The sequence below is a fragment of the Mirounga leonina genome, unplaced genomic scaffold (genome assembly GCF_011800145.1).
Source record: "Mirounga leonina isolate KUSES-001 unplaced genomic scaffold, KU_Mleo_1.0 Mir_115, whole genome shotgun sequence".
NCBI lineage: Eukaryota > Metazoa > Chordata > Mammalia > Carnivora > Phocidae > Mirounga > Mirounga leonina.
In genome coordinates this window covers 23,153,523-23,177,998 of record NW_023270268.1, presented here as the reverse complement: position 1 = coordinate 23,177,998, position 24,476 = coordinate 23,153,523, and the positions used below count along the sequence as shown (strand labels likewise).

At 37.4% G+C, this 24,476-nt stretch overlaps 1 protein-coding gene across 1 annotated transcript in view; it reads left to right on the top strand.

Annotated features, from left to right (window-relative positions):
- Window positions 1-888: 888 nt before the first annotated feature.
- The window catches only part of KCNH8 (potassium voltage-gated channel subfamily H member 8), a 379,220-nt gene continuing 355,632 nt past the window's right edge, over window positions 889-24,476 (top strand). The window contains exon 1 of the mRNA XM_034993931.1: window positions 889-964. Within this exon, the coding sequence (XP_034849822.1) occupies window positions 889-964 (76 nt within the window). The remainder of the gene's footprint in view (window positions 965-24,476) is intronic.

Genomic DNA, 24,476 nt, shown 5'->3' with positions numbered 1-24,476 from the left:
GGCCGAAACACCCCTTTTTGAGCCCAGGAAGGAGAGGTAGAAAAACCCGGGAGCTTTGGACTAGTTTTCAAGCTGAAAGACCCGAGTGACTAGGGAGGGGGCCGCGCAACTAACTCGAAGCTGCCCTGCTCCAGTCTCGGGCACTCGCAGTGTCAGGTGTGCCGGAAGGGGGCCACCTTCCCCTGGGGCGCCCAGCTGCCTCAGCTCTCTCGGACACCACTGGCGGGACTGCCCCCTCCCAAGCTCCTGGCTGAGGCCGGGTACCTGCCCCAACCTGTCTCCTCCCCTCCTCCAGTACCACACCCACGGGACTCCGGTCTCCCCGGGAGAGGGACGGAGCGGGAACAAAGGGGTCTTTGTTCACTGGCTCCTGGGGGTGGGAGTCGCGCTCGCGCGCGTTTCCCTGCGCCCCTTGGAAACCGGGAGGCTCAGCGCCACCCGGCCTCGCCCTGCAGCGAACGCCGTCCTCCACGACCCCAGCGCCTGAGGTCAGGGCGCGGCGCCCCGGGCCACGGCGGGCTCCTCCCGGGCGGGCGGGGTAGGGGGCGAGGCGGCGCTCGGCGGGCTCTGCCGCCGGCGGAGGGACGGTGGGGGGGTTTCGGCAGCTGGCGGAGGTGGAGGGGGCGGGAGAGGGAGCCTGCGCCGGGCTGAGCCCGGAGGTGCGGGGCGGGCTCGCCGAGCGCTCACCGGGAGGCTCCAGCCAGAGCAGCGGCAGCTGGAACGCGCTCCCTCGCTCCTTCCATCCTCCTCCCCCTGATCGGCCCCAGCACCACGCCAGGTCCCCGTCTGCTGCCGTCAGCACGCTCCCCTTCTCCCTTCTTGGCGCTTTCCTCTTGAGCCATCCTTCCGGACAAACTTTGATGGAGAATTTCACACCACGCTGGAAAAATGCCGGTTATGAAAGGATTACTGGCGCCCCAGAACACCTTCCTCGACACCATCGCCACCCGTTTTGACGGAACACGTAAGTCTTGCACTTCGACGAGTTGTATGGTATTTTCCGAGAATGATTTTTCACGTATAAATTACTTTCTCTCCCACCTTTTTTCCACCAGCGGAGTGAAATTCTTTCCGTTTTTGCAAAGGTGTCTTTTGTGCGGAGAAATTTCCTTCCATCCAAGGTTCGGTGTAGTATTAACACTTTGGATTGGTGTAGTTGGCCCCCTTGACTTCCTGGGTTTGTGAGAGCTAGAAAAGAGCCTGAAGGAAGACTGACGCCCGTGTTCAATGTGGGACCTGTATTTTGGTACCTCTTTATGAAATTGTGTTTTTTTAGATTAATTTTATGAGGTGAAAGTAGGAATGTCCATGTTAGTGAATTGCCACCTTATCTTTCTAGAGTTTCAAGGCTGTCTAGATTATAGGGTGAGTTTGGAATATCATGCTTCCATGGAGCATCATTCCTTGAGGTCTTTCGGATAGGCATGATTCCCTATCAGAGTTTAAGAAATGCAGACTAGAATCAGGATTGCCAAGTGTGAGCTTCCTGTATAATTCTAAGCGTTCCGAGTTTGTCAGAATCTTGATTCCTGCTTTTAAGCTAGAAGAGCGTACCTGGGAGGAACTGGGCAATATAAAGGCTGATCTGATCATATGAGAAAGTTTGGACATATTTTTTTGAGGGCGAGTATTATTGGACTTTTAGCTTGTTTCAGCTGTAGTTGAAAACAAGGATATGGTGTTGTGTGGATGCTGGGAGATTGTTCGTAATCACCTGCAAGTTGTTCTCTTTCAGGACCACGGTCAGGTCCCCGGTCAGGTCCCCGTTCCGTCCCAGGCTTCTCAGGCTTGCTTTAGAGCCCGTTGGTCTTTTCAACAGGCTTAGGAGCCTGTACTTTCACCACTAACAAATGCTCTCAGTTGGTTTCACTATGAACATCCCCACCTTCCTCCTAGCTTATGTTGCTTCTGTGTGCTATCTTTCCTTTTTCTGCCTCTTACACAAAACTCAGGAGCTCATTCTAAAGGCTTTTCTGTGGTTCAAGTATAATTATTTTTTACTATGATGGTATATTTCATGGAGCTGACATGAGAGAACACATCTAATTCTATTTCCACTCCAGTAGTCTATATACACATTCCTATTACAGTGGGAAGAAAGTCCTGGGCTTTGTGCTTTAGGAATAGTTGGAAAAGTTTACATGGGAGGGAAATGAAGAATTTACTTGATTTTGTTCAATTTTTATTTTTGATGTCCGCCCTACTTAGGGTAAAAGGTGTGGATATTCTTACAGTGTTTTTAACTTTTGCTTTAGCCATTCTCTCCCCTTTTGTATTCTACATGTATCAGACAGTATTGGTGAAGTGCCGTGTAATGTGTCTTCTTTGGATGGTAAGAGAAAATCTTGTAATAAAACTTATAGTCCCTGCCATTGTCATTACCTCCACCACCCGAACAGCACATAAAATCACCACTGCTTTCTTTAGCCACGTGTGAATGTGGGTACTACTAACTATTACCTTAGAAACTGATAAGTTTCATGTGTATGTTTCTTCTTGAAGTTGCAAATTTAAACCCCAAAAGCTCTCAACATGGATCCCAAAAAGCCTCTACTGAAAATGAGGTTATTGGTAAATGGTAGTTGCTCATCTCATTGTCATTTAAAGTTGAATGGAATGCAAAGTGTAGTGAATCATCCAAGGATAGCTCTGAGAATTACTGCAGCAATATATTCAGATATCAGTTACTAATGAGAGGGGCTTTGGATCATAAGAATGAGATACCTTTGTCTCCTTATGTCACTGTAACATTTGATGAGCAGAGGGCATGTAGATGGGTGTACTAGTAACTCCTTAAAAAAAAAACAAATTAAGCATTAATGCTAATAAAATGGAAGATTAGACATTTTAAATTCTTATTTGGGAAGACCATCATTACCTACCAGCATTTAGAAAACAAAAACAAAAAGTAAAAACTAAAACCTAAAAGTGTTGGAGAATATGCTTGGTCTGTGCTCCACAGGGTTTGGGGGATTTCTGTAGGGAACCACTTTGTATGAAATCAGTCTGAAAATCAGTGAAACAAATTGCAAAATGAGGAGTAACATAAAGGTTTACTTTGGCAAGACTTTTGTTGTTGTTGTTGTTGTTTACAACATCTAATGAATATCCCTTGCCCCAACACACCCCCTCCAGGAAAGAAGATTGTATTTTCTCATTTACTTCTTTTTTGAATTGCAGGATGACTTGAATAATCTGAAACTTAAAAAATACTTTAAAGAAATTTTTAACCTCAAATTTTGCTGTATCTAGAATCATGGGCATACCATTTCCCTGGCTAAGTATTTTATCTTATTGTGCTATCTTTTCTGTGTTGACAAAATTTTAAGTATAATTAGTTCCCTGAAACTCTTCCTATGATCATCCTGCTTTCTTTTGCTTTTTTTACAGTATTAATTTCTTGTGCATGACAGAACTATTTGCAAGTTTTAAATTTGCCAAATTGCTACCTGCCCAAATAAAAACTCTATAGACAGTAAATGATGTTATTATACTCAAAATGTAATATGTTTACTTGGTACATTGCCTTATTTGTTAGGTATACTTTATAGTCATCTTAGTTTCTTATTTTATTTTATATTGGGTAATCCTGATGAAAAAATAAGAGAACAAACAGTAGCCCTGGCAAACCACCTTGCTAACTTAACCACCATGCAATATTATTAGCCTTACTGACTTAATACTGTAATGGAAAATAATAAAACTTAAAACATCACTCAAAATTTCTTCCAGGGGAAAAAATAAATATATAACAATAAAGGCTAATAACATAATCTTACTAATTTATCAGTTAAAATATTATCACAGGACAACATAAAAGAAGTTAATATATTTTATCACCTGGTGACACTTTATTGTTTTATATAATAGTTATTCCTTTTAATATTTAAGAAGGGAGCTTGTTGTCAGTATTGAAAGACAATCGTGGACAATTAATTAGAATTTTTTCTCATATCCAATATAATTTTTAAAAACTATTGGAAAATATAAATCTTTTTATATAAAACTACCCTAAAATACATTTACTTCTGAAATATGTTCTCCTGGTTTATGTTTAATTGAAGTGCAGTGAGACTGAGAAAAACTAAGAACCTTGCAAACATTGAATATGTATGCCCTATTTAGGACAAAAAAGTAATGCCAATGAATTTTTTTTAACTCATTACATGTAGCCACAGTTCTCACTGGAAACACTCTAAGACAGACCACACACACACACACACACACACACACACACAAAGTGTTAACATCATGATCTGTATCTAGTTCACTTTTCCTACCTACATGTTTTTTTTAAATATCTTTAATGTATTAAAAAAAACTTTTCTGAGCAGACTTTTGTGTTAAGCACATGAATATTAATCTGGACAAAGAGAAAATGTAGTAGAGAACACATAAGTACATATTTTAAAAAATAGTTTTTAGGGCAAATATTTGTCATGGGGTACCATTTGAGAAAAACACATTTCTTTCATATTTTTTTGAGGATATAAAACTTTCAGAGGGAAGTGTCCAATTTCAAACATAATGGTAAAATAGCCTGCATTTTCATAGCTGTATATTTGCCTACATTTTCCAGTCATATCAAAATTTGGCCAGAGTACTTCTCCTTTGGGGTTAGTGAGACAAGATGTAAGCTTTAAAGGAAGTTTGTAGCCTAGTGGACTCTATCAAGGAGATTCCAGTCAAAGTACTCAGAATAACAGTAGTTTAGAAATTCATTCATATTTGCGTATATTTTATGTACTCTTGTATAGCCTGTTTAAAATGGTCCAAGGAAATTTGTTAAAATTGAAATACTTCCTTTACAGAGGTAACTGCAGTGGTTTTTCTTTTCATCTTTCCTTTTTTCCCATCTTTCCTTTCATGCTTTCATCAAGGAACATAGAGCTCTTAACATCACAATCATAGAGAGAAGGGTAATGAACCTAGTGCTGTAGGAATGGGGAAGAATATGGTGGGACAGTGGAGATCTTCCTAAGTCTATGCTGGGTTATAGTTTGGAGAATACCAGCAAAGGCATTTAGCCAGTAAAAAAGAATGAGCTCCATTATGTATGGGTCTGTCTATAAAAGGCTATTACATGAAAACATTCAAGGAAATAGCTAGCATTTTAGAAATATCTCTCCCCAAATAGAAGTTTATAAAGACTCTTTAAAAAAAAATTTATCCTAGTTATAGTCTTTTATCCTTATTCTTTATGTTTAAGGAGATAATTCTTTATTAGTTTTCTTTTCCTGTGTAGTAAATTACCACAAACTTCGTGGCTTATTATCTCGCATTTTCTATAGGCCAGACGTTGAGGCAAGGACTTTAGGTGGGTCTTCTGCTCAGGGTCTCACAAGGCTGCAAACAAGTCCTTAGCTGGGGCTATGGTCTTTGCTGAGGCTTGAGGCCCTCTTCCAAGGTCATGTAGTTGTTAGCAGAATTTAATTCCTTGTGGTTTTATGAATGAGGTCTCTGTTGTCTTGCTGTCAGTCAGGCACTTTTTCTCAGCAACTAGCAGCTGTCCTCAGGTTGTTGCCACATGTCCTCTCCTATAGGCCCTCTCAGAACCCAACAGTTTGCTTCTTCCTGAGCAGGAGGGCCTCTCTTTTAAGAGTTTGCCTAAGTCAGGCCCACCCAGGATAATCTCCATTTTTATTAACTCACAGTCAACTGATTATGGATCTTAATCAGATCTCTTAAAATCATCTGTTCTGCCCACACTCAAGAGAAAGGGATTTCCATCTCTTTCTCATGCCTCTAGCCATGTTTCAGATTTAAGTAACTCCCCACTATGCACTCTTGCATTGAGATTGGCTGTGTTCAAGTAAATAATGTTCTTTATTTAAACTTCATTCTAGGTTTACTGAAAATTCGAAAGGAAGAGAGAGAAAGGGAAAGGGAGAAAGAAGAGAGAAGAAAGAAGAGGGAGGATGGGAGGAGGGAATTATTTATTCTCATTCTTTAACTGTGTTGATGAATTCTTTAGCCTGCAAAAGATTTATCACAGCAGTTCTCATAACTTCCATGCAATGAACAAAGTGTTTGATTTATAAAATTGGATTTATTAGACATATATTTCTTTTGATGAGTGAAATACACAAATAATAAGAAAAGTTTTATTATATAGTCTTTAAAATATTAGATAATTTTGTTTTGATGTCATTATATATAGGAAAATTGATAGCTAATATGTTAAAAAAGGAAGTTATGCTCATAATATATTTTTCCTAGGCTCTGGCTTTTAGTATCACCTGCAGACCAAAGGCCATGGCATGAACCCTCTTCTGGCATGAGAAACCCATTGAAGGTCCTGAGTTACCAGTTTCTGGGATATCCTAGACCCAACGTACTTCTAGAATGGTACAGTCCCTCTGATGAAATCTTTACTTTATTCATCAATAACCAATCAATCATTTCTTCAACAGTATTTAATCAACACTGACTATATACAAAGCCATTATGCTAGGCTCTTTGGAATAAATCAGGCTTGCCCTTCTCTCAAAGAACATGATTAATACATGCAAAAACTACTGTAGTATAGGTTGGAAAGAGATAAGAATATTCAGGAGATATAGGCAAAGGGCTGTACACATCTGGATGAGGGAGGAATAATTTCTGTGGGTGAATGATCTGGGAGGGTTTTATGTCATGAATGGCTTCTGGGTGGGAATGATTGGCTCATATATGATAAGGGCAAAGACGATATGCTGTTTACTCGGCTAATTTGTGTAGCATTGTCATTAAAGCTAAAAGGGGGGCGTCTTTAAGTATTTTAGAGGATGTGAATGGCAAAAGGTAGAGGGAAGAGGAAAATGGAAAGTCAATTAGGCCAGACATGGAATGTCTTTAAAGTCACAGTACTTTGTCTTAGTAAGCCATTGAAGGTGGTAGGTTCACATCTTGGTAAGAGAGTACAGTGCCATCTGTGCCTGGTGTAAAAGTTCCCAACATTTCCATATTCCACAGGCTGATGTGTAATGCAGGAGAAATGTCCACCTTGACACCTGAGAAATTTCTTCTTACTATCTCTTCTAAAAATGCTTTTACACTTCGACAAGGGTCTCAGAGAATGCAGTGGATTGATGTGTTCTTCATTTTTTACAAATGTCCGCTTTGCCTAGGAAGCTAATTTTTTTTAAGATTATTTATTTATTTATTTATTTGACGGAGAGAGACCCAGCAAGAGGGGGAACACAAGGAGGGGGAGTGGGAGAGGGAGAAGCAGGCTTCCTCCTGAGCAGGGAGCCCGACGCGGGGCTCGACGCGGGGCTTGATCCCAGGACTCCGGGATCATGACCTGAACCGAAGGCAGAAGCTTAACGACTGAGCCACCCAGGTGCCCCAGGGAGCTAACTTTCATCTCTTAGGAAAGGGAGAGATTGATTTCTGACTGCATAGCTGAGTACTCTTCTCCTCCAGGGCTGTGTTATACTATAAAATTGTGCCTGTGGAGAAGAAAAAGAATTGAGGGTGTGCTAGCATTCAGTCCTAGTGAAGTCGATTGGAGAAATGCCAACAGGAAAAGGTACAACCTCTCTGCAGCAACTGCTGCAGAGATAGTAGGGTTCACCCTGGCAATGTACATTTGCTGAGATAGTCTAAATACTGTTTTAAATCCATTTTGGTTTAGCAGAGCCAACAAACAAAAAAGATGAGACTTCAACTTTACCTATGACATAGTTCATATTTAGCAACTGGAGCAGTTGAAGAGCTTTCTCAGTAATTTAAACAGTCAAATACAGTTCTTGGCTTATAAATTGCCTGGAAGTTATATTTTGGTTTTCCTTCATAGCCGTTAATACAACTATCAATCTCTCTTAAACCCTTCAAAATTCACATGTCCCCAGATGAATTAATAATCTTTCCTAGCCTATGAAACCTATTTGTCTTCTTAGGTTTTCTGGCTCCATTATTGGCATCACCACCCACCCATTTCTCCAAGCCAGAAATCTGAGTCGCCCTCGACTGCCCACACATCTAATTGGTTATCAAATCTTTGAGATTTTCCTTTAGAAATGCCCTAATCTGGCTCCTCACCTCCTGTTCATTATTTCTTCTTTAGTTTGGATCTTCTGTTTCTTATCTACACAGTTGTAAACTTACTCTCACTGGATTCCTGAGGCCATCGGCCTTTATCCTGCTTACTCCCCACCGTTCAGCCTACGTTGTCCCTAGAGTGATTGCCGATAAAAGCAGTATGATTTAATCATTTAACTCTCCTATTTAAAGCCACCCATCAGCTCCCTGCTACCTCTTGGAGAATGTCCAAAGTCCTTAGTGTCATATGACCCCAAGATGATTCTGCAGAATCTTTTCAAACCATTGTGTCCCAGGCTGCAGACATACTCACCCTGAATCCCCTGCTCATTCTTGTCTCTGGGCCTCTGCCGGTCACTTGAAGAGCAAGATCCTTTATTTTCTTCAAGACCCATCCTGAGGGTTGCCTTGTATCTAAACTTTTTCAATGATGCTTCAAGTTGAGTTGGGTGCCATTTGTTCTCTGCCTCCACATTACCTTGCCCCTCCTCACCTGTGTTCTGATTACATGCTTTCAGATTTCAGCACTCAATTCCTTTCAAGCCCTGACTGTGTCTTTATTCTTTTGTATCCCCCTTGCTCAGACTTATGCTTGGAACAAAGTCATTGCTCAATAAGTGATTCTTTGCGTAAATGACATATCAGATAAAGGGCTAGTATCCAAAATCTATAAAGAACTCATCAAACTCAACACCCAAAGAACAAAGAATCCAATCAAGAAATGGGCAGAAGACATGAACAGACATTTTTCCAAAGAAGACATCCAAATGGCCAACAGACACATGAAAAAGTGCTCAATATTGCTCGGCATCAGGGAAATCCAAATCAAAATCTCAGTGAGATACCACCTCACACCAGTCAGAATGGCTAAAATTAACAAGTCAGGAAACGACAGATGTTGGCAGGGATGCGGAGAAAGGGGAACCCTCCTACACTGTTGGTGGGAATGCAAGCTGATGTAGCCACCCTGGAAAACAGTATGGAGGTTCCTCAAAAAGTTGAAAATAGAGCTACCATATGATCCAGCAATTGCACTACTGGGTATTTACCCCAAAGATACAAAAGTAGGGATCCGAAGGGGTACGTGCACCCTGATGTTTATAGCAGCAATGTCCACAATAACCAAACTGTGGAAAGAGCCAAGATGTCCATCGACAGATGAATGGATAAAGAAGATGTGGTGTATATATATACAATGGAATATTATGCAGCCATCAAAAGGAATGAGATCTTGCCATTTGCAACGACGTGGATGGAACTGGAGGGTATTATGTTGAGTGAAATAAGTCAAACAGAGAAAGACATGTATCATATGATCTCACTGATATGAGGAATTCTTAATTGCAGGAAACAAACTGAGGGTTGCTGGAGTGGGGGCTGGGGTGGGGGAGGGATGGGGTGACTGGGTGATAGACACTGGGGAGGGTATGTGCTCTGGTAAGCGCTGTGAATTGTACAAGACTGTTGAATCTCAGATCTGTACCTCTGAAACAATGCAATATATGTTAAGAAAAAAAAAAGAAGAAGAAGAAGGTAGCAGGAGGGGAAGAATGAAGCGGGGGAAATCGGAGGGGTAGACGAACCATGAGAGACGATGGACTCTGAAAAACAAACAGGGTTCTAGAGGGGAGGGGGGTGGGAGGATGGGTTAGCCTGGTGGTGGGTATTGAGGAGGGCACATTCTGCATGGAGCACTGGGTGTTGTGCACAAACAATGAATCATGGAACACTTCATCTAAAACTAATGATGTAATGTATGGGGATTAACATAAGAATAAAAAAAAATCAAAAAAAAAAAAAAAGAATTGCAAACTCCTTGAAGGCTAGGGTTGTGTAGTAATTGTCTTTATTTCCCTTTGGTGCTAACCGGTTTTCCTTTTATTCAGTATAATGTTGTTTAACTTTAGTTTTGAAATGTAATTCTAGACTGGCTTCCAGTACCTCATTTTCACATGGTTCAAGTACTAATTTATTTTATTAAAGTTTAATGATAATAGTGACTACCATTTTGGGCATGTCTACATATACTCTGTATACCATGCTGGTGCTTTCTTTGTTCCTACCACAACCCAACAGCCCAGCAAGGGGGAAGGCAGCTCCCCTTTTTGTTACAGATAACAAAACTTAAGCTCAGCATTTTTGTATGTTATCACACTAGCCTGTGATTTTTCTACTATAGCCTGTGATTTTTCTACTATATCACACTGCCTTTAAAATGTGTTTTTTTTATAGCAAGTATAAACAAACTAGGGCAATCTGTGGTATCATTTCTAGTTTCTAACTCTTGCAAAAAGGAATTTCTGCTTTAAAGTTTTTAGCCACTTCTAGTATATATGCTGTTTTTTTTTCTTTTGATATATTATGCTTTAAGTACTTGTCACTTAAAGAATGTTTTTAGATTGGTATTTAAGACTCATATCTGGAACTACTTAATGCATTCACTGTGCAAAGCAGTTTTGCTCATCAAAGAATATCTACTGTCCTTTGGTGCTTAGAATTTGCTGATTTTAGAACTTGTGATTCTTTTATTGTCAGGCTAATCTCTCTATAGAAGTATTCTAATTCTCATAGCTATTATAGTGACATCATTTTGTGTTTTTACCTTGTTAGCATCTTACCCAAGAAATTCTTCGACCTATTTTGAGTCTGCTTTTATTGGGAGAAATATATTCTCCACTGTCAGGTTTTGTTGACATCTTTCAACAGAGATTATTTACCTTTCTTCCACAATGACTTCACAGGAAGAAATAAGGGTACCTAGCTCTCCAAATTGCAAATATAATCTAAAGCTCTTTTTTTTCATGTTTTCTTTTGCTTTGTTAAGTCTTTTGGATAGGCTTCCTTATTGTACTTGTCAGTCCAAATGAGTTTCTCATTCTAGTTATTGAACTAGAAGGAACTGAGACCAGAGCACTTATCAGTCTTTCCATGTTTTGTTTGATTTCCTAGAAAGAAGGATCCACAAAAGAAGTTCACATGTTATCGAAATACCAAACACCCAGTTTGAGAAGTAGACTTGTCCTTAATTGTGGTGTTCTGGTTATTTCTTCAATGGAGAGAATAATGTAGAAGATAAAAGTGGGCATATTTTTGACCTTCACACCTAAATAAATGTTTCTACTATGATTCTATAAATGGTGGGAAAGAATGCATGTTTTGGGACTGCAACTTTTGTATTGTATTAATTTGCTACATCTTTGGTTAGGTTACATTTCAGTCATCTGAAAATGAGCTTGCTACTCTCTCTCAAACAATATGTGGATTCAGGTTTTAGGATATATAGAATTAATAATCACTGAGGGCTCTTGTCCATCTGTACAGTGCTCCATATCGTGTAGTATATTTTCGGTTCAAAGAAACCAAAAGTTATAAGATTATTTGAAAGATAGTATTAGTAGCTAATATTTGCATAACATTTCAGTATATTCATTTTTTTAATCCTATCACTTGAATTACTTTTGAATTTAAGATAAAAAGTGGCTTCCTATTTTAATTTTAAATACATTTTTTTTTTCTGTAAGTGAAGTTCAGCATTGTTTAATATATTTAAGGTCTACTGAGTTTCCTTTTCTGGGCATTATTTGTCCATATTCATTGTCCTTTATTAATTGGACTATTGGTATTCTCTGGGAGTGTTTTTACATAGCAACAAAATTAATACATTTTTAAAAATTTTATTTATTTTTGCAAGAGAGAAAGAGAGTGAGAGAGAGCATGAGAGGGAGGGAAGGAGGGGCAGAGGGAGAAGCAGACATCCTGCTGAATGGGGAGCCCGATGCAGGGCTCGATCCCAGGACCCCGGGATCATGACCTGAACTGAAGGCAGACACTCAACTGACTGAGCCACCCAGGTGCCCCCAAAATGAATATAATATTTATTAGTAAAGTGAATTGTATATGTTTTTGTTTCCAACTTTGGTTGGTCTTTTTATTTTTATATAGATGAATTAATCAGTTTTCCTTATTGTGTGTTTTGTGTCATATTTAGAGAGGTATTTTCTATACTAAACTTGTTTTTAAAATTCATCCTATGTGCTTTACCATTTCATTTTGTATATTCAAATTTGTTCTCCTCCATTATTAAGTTCTGCAATTTGATCTACTAAATATGATGTAGGGATCAAAATTTATTCTTTTAGATGCCTATCCATGTTCCTGACATTATTCAATAATTCATCTTTTCTATGCTTATTTGAGATGTCTAGTTTATCATTCTATATTCTGTATTCCTATGTGTGTATAGATAATATTCTATAATTCTATATGTACTTTTCTATTTTATGACTTTCAATCCTATTACATTCATCTGTCTTTTTCTTTATATTAGTATCACAGTTTTAATTATAGGAATTTATGGTATGTGTTAAAACTCTATTTCACTATTTTTCCCAGAAACTTTTTACTTGACTAATCATACTTATTTGGAAGTCCCTATGAATTTAAGAACCAGATTATCTAGCTAAAAAAAGTTTGTTGATATTTTTAATGTAATCTGTAGGAAACATGACATTTTTATGATGTCAAAAATTCGTATCTAAGAACTGGCTATGTGTTTCTATCATTTATATCTTTTTAGGGTTTCTCAATAAAGTTCTTGCACATTTCCTATTTATTTTATTCCTAGTTATTTCATCTTTGTAGTGTCTATGTAAAATGGAGTCTTTCGTTCCACCATTTTGTTTTTCTAATTCAGTTATGTTTGTTTATTTGAAGGTTATTGACTCCTATGTGTTATTATTTTTTTTAACCAGCCAGCTTACTGAGTTTCTACTATCCTTTGCAGTAATTTTTCAGTTGGTTTCTTGGGGTTTTCAGCTAAGAAATAATACTATCTTCAAATAATAAAAATTTTTCTTGTTTGTTTCCAATTTTTACAACTCTTATATTTTGTTCCTTAATTTTTTCTATCATCTAATTGCTTTGGTTCATTTTATAGACATTATAAATACTATTAAAAATGGTAGTGGTTAAAAAAGTCCTTCCTGTTCCTGACTTTCAGTGGAAATTATTTTAGTGTTTTTCTAATAAGTATTTTCCTGGCTTTTAGTTTGAGAGATAGATATTTTATTATATATTTCTACTTTATTAAGAGACTTTGTTATATATCCCTATTTTATTACTCAATTTTATAAATTGGCTTTTCATCATCTATCTAAGCAATTCAGTGTTTCTTATTGAATCAATTAATATGATAAATTCAATTGAACTATCCTTGCGTTCTTTTTTTTTTTAATATATTTTTTTAAGATTTTATTTATTTATCAGAGAGAGAGAGAGACAGAGGCAGGCAGAGGGAGAAGCAGGCTCCTTGCTGAGCAAGGAGCCCGATGTGGGACTCGATCCCAGGACCCTGGGATCATGACCTGAGCCGAAGGCAGAGGCTTAACCGACTGAGCCACCCAGGCGCCCCGAACTATCCTTGCATTCTTTCAATAAAAGTTACTTGACTGTGTTACTGGATTCTACTTGTTAATGTTTATTTAGCATTTTTACACTGGAAACATACACACACACAAACCCACACACATACATATATGTGTATGTGCGTGTGTATAATATTGACATTAATTTTCTCTTTTAATATATGTGTATTACTGAATTTTGGTGGGATACCCATACATCCATATTTGTGCTTATTAATGTAATCCCATTTAGTTTAGTATTTGTACCAAATTTTTCATTTTTAATAAAGTATCAATATTAAACAGTGCATTAAAATAAGTCAAAATGGGTTGGTAGATCTCCAGTTAATTTTTATAGGTTTTGACTATAGTCTTGTCTACTAATGTCTCAGGCATCTGTGTAGTGAAGATAGGTGTTACTTTAATGTGTATTTAAGTCTGAAAAATGCCAACAATGATACATATCTCTTATGCCAACCTTTTCCAGGTACAAAATATTTAATAATACTCTGTGTATATACAGATTTATATAAACACACACACACACACACATACACACACATATATATCTTTTCCTAGGACAACATGTGCATTGTGTAGGAAACAGTAGCACCAAGGCCTGTGAAATGTATGAAGTACTAGGCCACACTATAGCAGAGTCAGTAGGAAACATAGGAAATTATCATTTGGGTATACAATAAAATTTAAGTAGAATATATCCGTTTTTGATAGTTTTAAAAATTTTTGCAGTGAAACTTTCCTGGCATCAGTGATCTCATAAAAATGAAAAACGTGTTTAATGAAATACTGAATTCCCAATTATTAAGAAAGTTGATGATGAGTGTATAACTGGAAGAAAATGTTGACATTTATATTTGTCATGGGTGCCCACATTGGGGCAGTATCACTGCCCACTTTCAAATCAGAAGCAACACATCTGCTGAATAAGCATCACCATTTATTTAAAAATGAGTGGCTGAGGGGCACTTGGCTAGCTCAGTCGATTAAGTGTCTGACTCTTGATCTCAGCTCAGTTCTTGCTCTCAGGGTTGTGAGTTCAAGCCCATTGTTGGGCTCCACACTGGGCGTGGAGCCTACTTAAAATTAGTAGCTGATTTAACAAGACTATGTTTACAAATAATGATTCATTCTGCAGACAGTATCTTGGACATACTGCTCTGTGAATCATGATATTTCACTTAGATCAAAGGATTGTTCTTCTAAATGACTCATTCATTTTTCTTCTTTTTTTGGTAGGGTTTATAATGGTATAATTTACATATAGTAAAATCACTCCATTTAAATGTATAGTCCAGGGGCACCTGGGTGGCTCAGTCATTAAGCATCTGCCTTCAGCTCAGGTCATGATCCCAGGGTCCTGGGATCGAGCCCCGCATTGGGCTCCCTGCTCGGCAGGAAGCCTGCTTCTCCCTCTCCCACTCCCCCTGCTTGTGTTCCCTCTCTCATTGTGTCTTTCTCCATCAAATAAATAAAATCTTTAAAAAAATAATAATAAATCTATAGTTCTTTGAATTTGGAAAATGTATACAGTCATGTAACCACCAACACAATGAAGATTTAGAGCAGTATTTTCACTCTCAAAGTTCAAATACCCTCCCACCACTTCCACTTTCTAGTAACAATTAATCTGTTTTCTATCCTTATGGTTTTGGTTTTCCTAGAATGTAATATTAATGATATTATATGATAAATTGTATTTTTTTTTGGTCTGGCTTCTTTCACTTAGCATAATGCTTTTGCAATTTATATTTTTTGCATGTATCAGTAGTTTGATCTATTTTATTGTTGAAAATTTCATTCAGTTTTGATTTTGTTTTCTTAGACATATAAAAAAAGTGAAACAACAATATTTAGTGTATTGTTTGAATAGTAGAAGAACTTAGCAAGTATTAATACCATCAGAGTTTTTGATGAAAATCAGTTAATTTTAATAATGCTTGAGTTCTGTATCTAATTCATGGTATAAGTAAAGCTTTTCAAAGTTTATTCTATAGAAGGTGAACCATACATTATTAAAAATGTCATTGTAAATTCAAGTAAATGGATCATTAATGATAAAGTTACTTAGTGGTGATGAGAAATGTAAATTTTGGCAAAGCATAGTGTCACAGTAAAAACAATGTTTATGAACTTAAAAAAATGTATGAAGCAGAAATGTGCTTGGACTTGGTGGCGGTGTATGTATAATTCATCTTTCTGTCAAAAAAACAATGATATTCTATCAATTACTAAGAAGCTGTAGTGGTCAAAATTGCCAAATATTTTTATATATGAGGAATTAGTTATAGTAGTTACACTACACGATATATGATGTTAAATGCAGAAAGATATTTGGCATGGCAGTGCATGGTTTCTCTTTTTACTGCATCCATCAGTCAGAATTTTAAAATATTTGAGTCTTTGGTGGAGTCTTTCAGTCACCATTATAAACCCTACCAAAAAAAGAAGAAAAATGAATGAGTCATTTAGAAGAACAATCCTTTGATCTAAGTGAAATATCACAATTCACAGAGCAGTATGTCCAAGATACTGTCTGCAGAATGAATCATTATTTGTAAACATAGTCTTGTTAAATCAGCTACTAATTTTAAGTAGGCTCCACGCCCAGTGTGGAGCCCAACAATGGGCTTGAACTCACAACCCTGAGAGCATTTCTACATATGGTATCTTGTTATCTGCAAATAGTGGAAGTTTGACTTCTTCCTTGCCAGTTTGGATGCCTTTTATTTCTTTTTGTTGTCTGATTGCTGAAGCTAAGACTTCCAGTACTGTGTTAAATAGTAATGGTGAGAGTAGACATCCCTGTCTTGTTCCTGACCCTAGGAGAAAGGCTTTTAGTTTTTCCCCATTAAGGAAGATATTAGCTGTGTGTCTTTCGTATATGTTGATGTATGTTCCATCTATCTCTACTTTGTTGAGGGTTTTTTTTAAATCAAGGATGGATGCTATGTTTTGTCAAATGCTTTTTCTGCATCTATTGAGAGGATCACATGGTTCTTATCCTTTCTTTTATTAATGCGGTGTATCACGTTGATTGATTTGTGAATATTGAACTACCCCAGAAGCCCAGGAATAAATCCTACTTGATTGTGGTGAATAATTCTTTTAACATAGTGTTGGATTTGATTTGCTAGTATCTGGTTGAGAATTTTTGCATCCATGTTCACCAGGGATATTTGCCTCTCAGTCTTCTTTTTAGTGAGGTCTTTGTCTGGTTTTGGAATCAAGGTAATGCTGGTTTCGTAGAATGAATGGAAGTTTCCCTTCCATTTTTATTTTTTGGAATAGTTGAGAAGAATCGGTGTTAACGCTTATTTAAATGTCTGGTAGAATTTCCCTGGGAAGCCATCTGGCCCAGGGCTTTTGTTTGTTGGGAGATTTTTGATTACTGCTTCAATTTCTTTGCTCGTTATGGGTCTGTTCCAATTTTCTATTTCTTCCTGTTTCAGTTTGGTCGTTTGTAAGTTTCTAGGAATTTGTCCATTTCTTCCAGATTGCCCAGTTTTTTGGCATATAATTTTTCATAGTATTCTTTTATAATTGTATTTCTATGGTGGTGGTGTGATCTCTCCTCTTTCATTCATGATTTTATCTATTTGGGTCCTTTCTTTTCTCTTTTTGGTAAGTCTGACTAGGGGTTTATCACTTTTATTAGTTCTTTCGAAGAACCAGCTCTTAGTTTTGTTGATCTGTTCTACTTTTTTTAAATTTATTTGTTTCCATATCATTTTATTTCTGCTCCAATCTTTATAATTTCCCTTCATCTACTGGCTTTAGGCTTTATCTGCTGTTCCTTTTTTAGCTCCTTTGGGTGAAGGTTAGATTGTGTATTTGAGACTCCATCAAAAAATTGCTAGCACTGATACATGAATTGAGCAAAGTCACAGGATATAAAATCAATGTGCAGAAATCTTTTGCATTTCTATACACCAATAACGAAGCAGCAGAAAAAGAAATCAAGGAATTGATCCCATTTGCAACTGCACCAAAAACAATAAAATACCTAGGAATAAACACAACTAAAGAGGTAAAAGGTCTGTACTCTGAAAATTATAGAACACTTATGAAAGAAATTGAAGAGGACACAAAGAAATGGAAAAACATTCCATGCTTATGGAATGGAAGAACAAATATTGTTAAAATGTCTATCCTACCCAAAGCAATCTACACATTTAATGCAATCCCATCAAAATACTACCAGCATTTTTCACAGAGATAGAACAAACAATCCTAAAATTGTATGGAATCACAAAAGACCCCGAACACCCAAGCATTCCTGAAAAAGAAAAACAGAATTGGAGGCATCACAGTTCCAAATTTCAAGCTATATTACAAAGCTGTAGTCATCAAGACAGTATGGTACTGGCACAAAAACAGACACACAGATCAATGGAACAGAATAGAAAACCCAGAAATGGACCCACAACTAAAAGGTCAACTAATCTTTGACAAAGCAGGAAATGATATACAATGGAGAAAAGATAGTCTCTTCAAAAAATGGTGTTGGAAAAACTGGACAGCAATGTGCAAAAGAATGAAACCAGACCACTTTCTTACGCCATACACAAAGTAAATTCAAAATGGATGAAAGACCTAAAGGTGAGATAGAAAACCATCAAAATCCTAGAGGATAACATGGGCAGAAACTTCTTTGACCTTAGCCTTAACAATTTATTAGACATGTCGCCAGAGGCAAGGGAAACAAAAGCAAAAATGAACTGTTGGAGCTTCATCAAGATAAAAAGCTTCTGCACAGTGAAGGAAACAATCAACAAAATTAAAAGGCAGCCCACAGAACTGGAAAGGTATTTGCAAAGGATGTATCTGATAAAGGCTTTAGTATCCAGAATGTATACAGAATTTACCAACCTTAACACCCAAAAAACAAATAATTCAGTTAAGAAATGGGCAGAAGACATGAATAGACTTCTTTTCCAAAGAAGACATCCAAATGGCTAACAGACACATGAAAAGATGCTCAACATCACTCATCGTCAGGGAAATACAAATCAAAACCACAATGAGATACTGGATAAAATTAACAACACAAGAAACAAGTGTTGGTAAGTATGTGGAGAAAAGGGGGCGCCTGGGTGGCTCAGTCAGTTAAGCCTGTTGGGCTCTTTGCTCAGTGGTGAGTCTGCTTCTCTCTCCCTCTGTGATCTCTCTTGCTTTCACTCTGTCTCAAATAAATAAATAAAATTAAATAAATAAAATTTAAAAAAATAAAGATGTGGAGAAAAGGGAACACTCTTGCACTGTTGGGGGGAATGCAAACTGGTGCAGCCACTCTGGAAAACAGTATGAAGTTTTCTCAAAAAGTTAAAAAAAGAACTACCCAAGATTCAGCAACTGCACTACTAAGTATTTATTTACCCAGAGGATACAAAAATATAGATCTGAAGGGGTTCATGCACCCCAGTGTTTATAGCAGGATTATCAACAATAGCCAGAGACAAATGGAGAGAGACAAATGTCCGTTGACTGATAAATGGATGACAAAGTGGTATATAGATACAATGGAATATTAATCAGCCATTAAAAAGAATGAAATCTTGCCATTTGCAATGACATGGGTGGAGCTAGAGTGTACTATGCTAAGTGTGGTAAGTCAGTCAGAGAAAGACAAATACTGTATGACTTCAGTCATATGTATAATTTAAGAAAGAAAACAGATGAACATATGGGAAGGGGGGAAAGAAAATAAAGGAGAGTGGGAAACAAACTAAAAGAGACTTTTAATGATAGAGAACAAACTGAGTGTTGCTGGAAGGGAGGTGGGTGGGGGGAAGGGATAATTGGGTGACGGGCATTAAGGAGGGCACTTGTGATGAGCACTGGGTGTTGTAAGTGGTGAATCACTGAATTCTACTCCTGAAACCAATATTGCACTGTATGTTAACTAACTAAAATTTAAATAAAAATTATGAGAAAGACAAAAAGAAAAATAAAATATGAGTGTATGAATACGTGCTTTGTAAATAATCTAAGTGCCCAAAAAAGTTATTAGTCTTTTCTAAATGAGCCTTTATTTTTTCTTTTCATTTTGTTTGAAACATTTGAAATTATTTAATCAGGGGCGCCTGGGTTGCTCAGTAGGTTAAGCATCTGTCTTTGGCTCAGGTCCTGATCTTAGGGTCCTGGCATCCAACCTGCAAGGGGCTCCCTGCTCGGTGGGGAGTCTGCTTCTCCTGCTCCCTCTTCACCCCCCCAACCTCGTGCATGCGCGCTCTCTTTTCTCGTCTCTCAAATGAATAAATAAAATCTTAAAAAAAAGAAAATATTTAATCAAATATTTAATAAACAGAGTACCAAAAACTTCATTTTAGTGGATAACAACTATTGTAAACAAAATTAAAAATAGAAATACATTGAAATGTATCTCTAGATAATCAAGGGAAAAAATTAAACAATAAGAACTCAAACTATATACAAGATAATATTTGAAATTCTTTAATTTTCCTTTGGAATATTTCAACTTGAAAGACTCTTGATGCAGGTTGTATTTTTAATTGGGTATGTTCAGACTGAAACTGAATGCAATTGAAAAGAACTGTGATTTTGTAGCACCAGTATTTGGCAAAACACTAAAAAGAATCATAAAGACACCTTTTATTTATTTATTTTTTAAGTAGGCTCCATGCCCAAATGGGTCTTGAATTCACTTCTCTGAGACCAAGAGTCACATGCTTTATGGACTGAGCCAGCCAGGTGCCCCATAAGACACTTTTTATAAAAATTTTTGTATTACAGAAATATTTTTTAAAAATATTTACTCTGAATAGGGAAAATGAGAACCTATGAAGCTTTTATAATGAAATATTTATACTTTTAAATATAAAAGGTAGAATTGAAATATTCTCAATGAGGCAAAATTTGGGGGAAAAAATAGAATTGAGAATATCATGCATTTAGCAAAATTTGCATGTGCCTACAAGGTATTTTAGCAACTACAGAGTATTTTTTCAATTAAAAATTTTTATGGTCGGGGCGCCTGGGTGGCTCAGTTGGTTAAGCGACTGCCTTCGGCTCAGGTCATGATCCTGGAGTCCCTGGATCGAGTCCCACATCAGGCTCCCTGCTCGGCAGGGAGTCTGCTTCTCCCTCTGACCCTCCTCCCTCTCATGCTCTCTGTCTCTCATTCTCTCTGTCTCAAATAAATAAATAATATCTTTAAAAAAAAATATTAGAAGTGGGGCGCCTGGGTGGCTCAGTTGGTTAAGCGACTGCCTTCTGCTCAGGTCATGATCCTGGAGTCCCTGGATCCAGTCCCGCATCCGGCTCCCTGCTCGGCAGGGGGTCTGCTTCTCCCTCTGACCCTCCCCCCTCTCATGTGCTCTCTGTCTCTCATTCTCTCTCTCTCTCAAATAAATAAATAAAATCTTTAAAAAAAAATTTTTTTTATGGTCTACAGTGAACAGTTAATTGAAGATGTCCACAATTTCAACTTTATTAACCAGAAAATGTACCATTGAGGAAAATTACAGGCAATTTTATGAAAAAAAAATTAAAAGTAATAATACTATATATAGAGAAAAAGATATATTCTTTAAAATAATACCAACAACTTGGTGAAGGAGAGAGATATGGCTAAGTGCATGACTTAAGTATGTGAAAATATAATGAAAAGATCATTGTGCTGAGATAATTATTTTATTTTCTGGTAATATAAAAATACAGATACTGTTTTACAGAAATAGTGTGTTTCAAAATATCTTTGGAAAAAAATTTATATGTTCATTAATGTAGTTAAACCAGTCAAATATAAAAAACAAGTATTTTTAAAATTATATGATTTTATTCTTTTGTACCTGTTTTCACTCTCAAAGGAGTCCCTGCATCATCTTTTGTTATGCTCACCTTATATCAAGATTTGCACAGCTCTTTGATGTAGGGCTTCTTGGCCTACCCCAAGCTGCCAAATATAAATTTCCTTAAATTAGACTTTTTATGTAATTTACTTTTTAAAAAAAATTTTTCTTTCTTTTTTTTGTAAGTAATCTCTACTCCCAACGTGGGGCTTGAACTCACAACCCCGAGATCTAGAGTTGCATGCTGTACTGAGCGTGCCAGCCAGCCACCCCCACCCCCCTTTCATTTACTTTTGATATTATCTTCTAAGGTAGACTAATAGAATTGGGGGAAAAATTTATCCCACAATTTTGAATGTTAATATAAATATTAAGATAAATATTTAATGGTTTATATAATCTCTTTGGTATCCTGTTAATTTTAATATGACAGAAACCTTGCAATGGAAGTGACTCGAGTCTTTATTGGCCTGTGATCACTTTAGATATTTGTATTGTCCTCACTTTAGAGACAAGGAGGCAGAGGACCCTAGAGGGGCTATTTATTTTTTCCCAAAGCTAGTATATGGGAGGGCTGGATTTTTACACTTGCCCTTTAATTTCAAAACCCATGTTTTCCCTTTAGATTTACTCTGATTTTACTCTGAAAAGGGAAGAGGGAAGAGAATTGACATCTAATGAGCAACCATACGCCCAATGTTGTGTTTGGTATTTTCACCTACATTGGTTTATTTTATGTCTGCAACACTGCAAGTTAGATGTTTTTATTCCTATTCTATGGATAAGGAAATTGAAGCCCAGAAAAGTTGACTAAATTGTCAAAAGTCACACACTTTATAAATAGTGAAGCAGGAGTTTATAGATACAGTTTTGACTATAGTAGTCTATGTCTAATAAAAAGAAAAAAATTGGAGCTAAAATGTAAAGCATTACATTTACATGATTAAGATCTTAACAGTCATGATTGACTTCACATTGAGACACAAACCATTTTCATGCTTTTTAAGAACACACATTATTGTACAGGACTATTATCCTGGATTACCCAGGAATTTACCTCCCTTGTTAGAAAAAGTACCAAAAATCATTCTTCTTACCTGAGGGATCATGATCCACTGGTGTTAGAGATCACTTGAGAGCTATACCACAAGCCCAGAAGTCTGATGATATTATAACAGATTCTGAGTTTTCTGTAGAACAATGCCACACTAATTTGAATTTAAAAATACTTCTGGCCAATTAGTGGTTGCTTAGGAGTGGGAGTGGGGTAGAGAGAGGTGGAATTACCAAGGCATATGAGGAAACTATTGGGGGATGATGGGGACTTATCTACTGAAGGGACTATCTCAGGGCTGGCTGTTAACCTATCCTTCAGCTCCCTTAGGGACCTGGCATGTACCACCTGTCCTTCCTTGTTCCCCACACCATCCCTCCCCCATCTAGAGTAACTCTGAGATCACCTATTTTACACATTGAGCTTTGCATCAGCTTTCCTTTGAAGAATGAGTTCTGTGGCTGAAAACAAATTTTGAAAACATCAGAATTGGCACTTAAACATTATGTAATTGTAGCTGTCACTGCATGTGCTCCCCATTGCCACCTCACTGCCTGTTTAACCCCATCTTTATGGGGCCCGTTGTTTCCTTCTACATGGAAGAAATCTAGGTCAAGGTCTGCGATACTTTGGGTTCATATTAGGTAATGAAAAGATCTTTCAGTTACTATAGTTTCAGTTAATAAAGATCCAGTGCAATATATAGTCACAATTTTCATCTTCTTTGAAAGGACAGTTCTTCCCTCCCCCAACATATGTCCATCTTGGCCTGGTTACCTATGGTAGGAAAGTTCCCGACTTTTGAGATTCTCCACCTCCTCCCCCATTCATTAGGCTGCCTTGGGTTCTTCCAGGGTTGAACCTGTAAGAGAGAGGAGGGATGTGGGACAGAAAAGTTCTTTGTTGACAAATATTATTGAAAGCTGCCATTGGCATTTTGGAACAAACCTGGTGTTCATTTGATATGTACTACTCTAGCCAAATTGGTAGGAGCCATGTTGATTGATTTTATTAGAAGCCTTGTTTTGATTGTTTGGTAGATGTGCCATCTGATTATTAAATCTTTGGAATATGACATGTGTTTGGGGGGCATAGTTCTCTTACTGGGCACTTCGGTTCTTAAAACCTCTTTACACACACACACACACACACACACAGTACATCCCAAGGGATTTGTCATCTGCTGTTTCCTTGACTTGAATGATTACATTTGTCTCTAGTTTAAGACTCTTCCGTCAACCTCAAGACACTCAGGGTACACCTCCATCTTCTTCTTAGGGGCTCACTTCAGACCTACAAGGGTCCCTCTTGTACAGAATCTTTGGTAACCCCATGCTGGCTCCCTTGTGGTCCTGGATTGAATCCATGGAACCCACAGGGAACACCTTCATGTTCTTTGCAGGTCATGTTCCATATAGAAATCTTTCACTGTTCCAGCAACACAGCTGGCCAGCCACTATCTCTCACTTTTTAAATTGTTTTTCCCAAATTTCTAGAGAATACTCTGTTACTGAAGGGCCATTTCCTGGGCTTGAGGTAAAAGCCAAGCCCTTCTATCTCTTGAAACCTCTTCGTAGTCTCCCAAACCCCACTGTTTGATAACCTCAGTGTGGATGAAGGGTTAAGAGTGTGCACAGCTGGTTTTTGTTAACCTCATTTTAAAATCCTGTGTGTAGTTTCTTACCTCCTTTTAGAATGTGGAGACATTAACACCTAATGTTTTAGGACCTCCACAGAAATGGGAAGTGATATGGGTACATTTTATTATCCTGTTGTATAACAAAGATACCTAGCATATACTTGGCCTTCAATAAATGGATAGCTTCAGCTAAAGTGAATTGATGGATGCTTTCAGGAGTCAGAAAATACTCTCCTGATGACTGAAAGATTGTTTATACACATCCCTTGTTTTCTTGTCAAAGAATTTCAACACAAATGTTTACATTTTATGTTATGTTGGTGGAAAGTATTCATAAATACTTGATTACAAAGCCACACATATTATCTCATTTATTTTTTACAAATACCAGACTAGTTTGGGAAGGATGTAGATATATTTCTACTTGAGATCCATGGAGGAGATTCATATCCATGTGTTCCAACCTTATGTCTCACATCCTTTCCTTATATCACCTTATGTTAATATTTTAGTCTATCAATTTT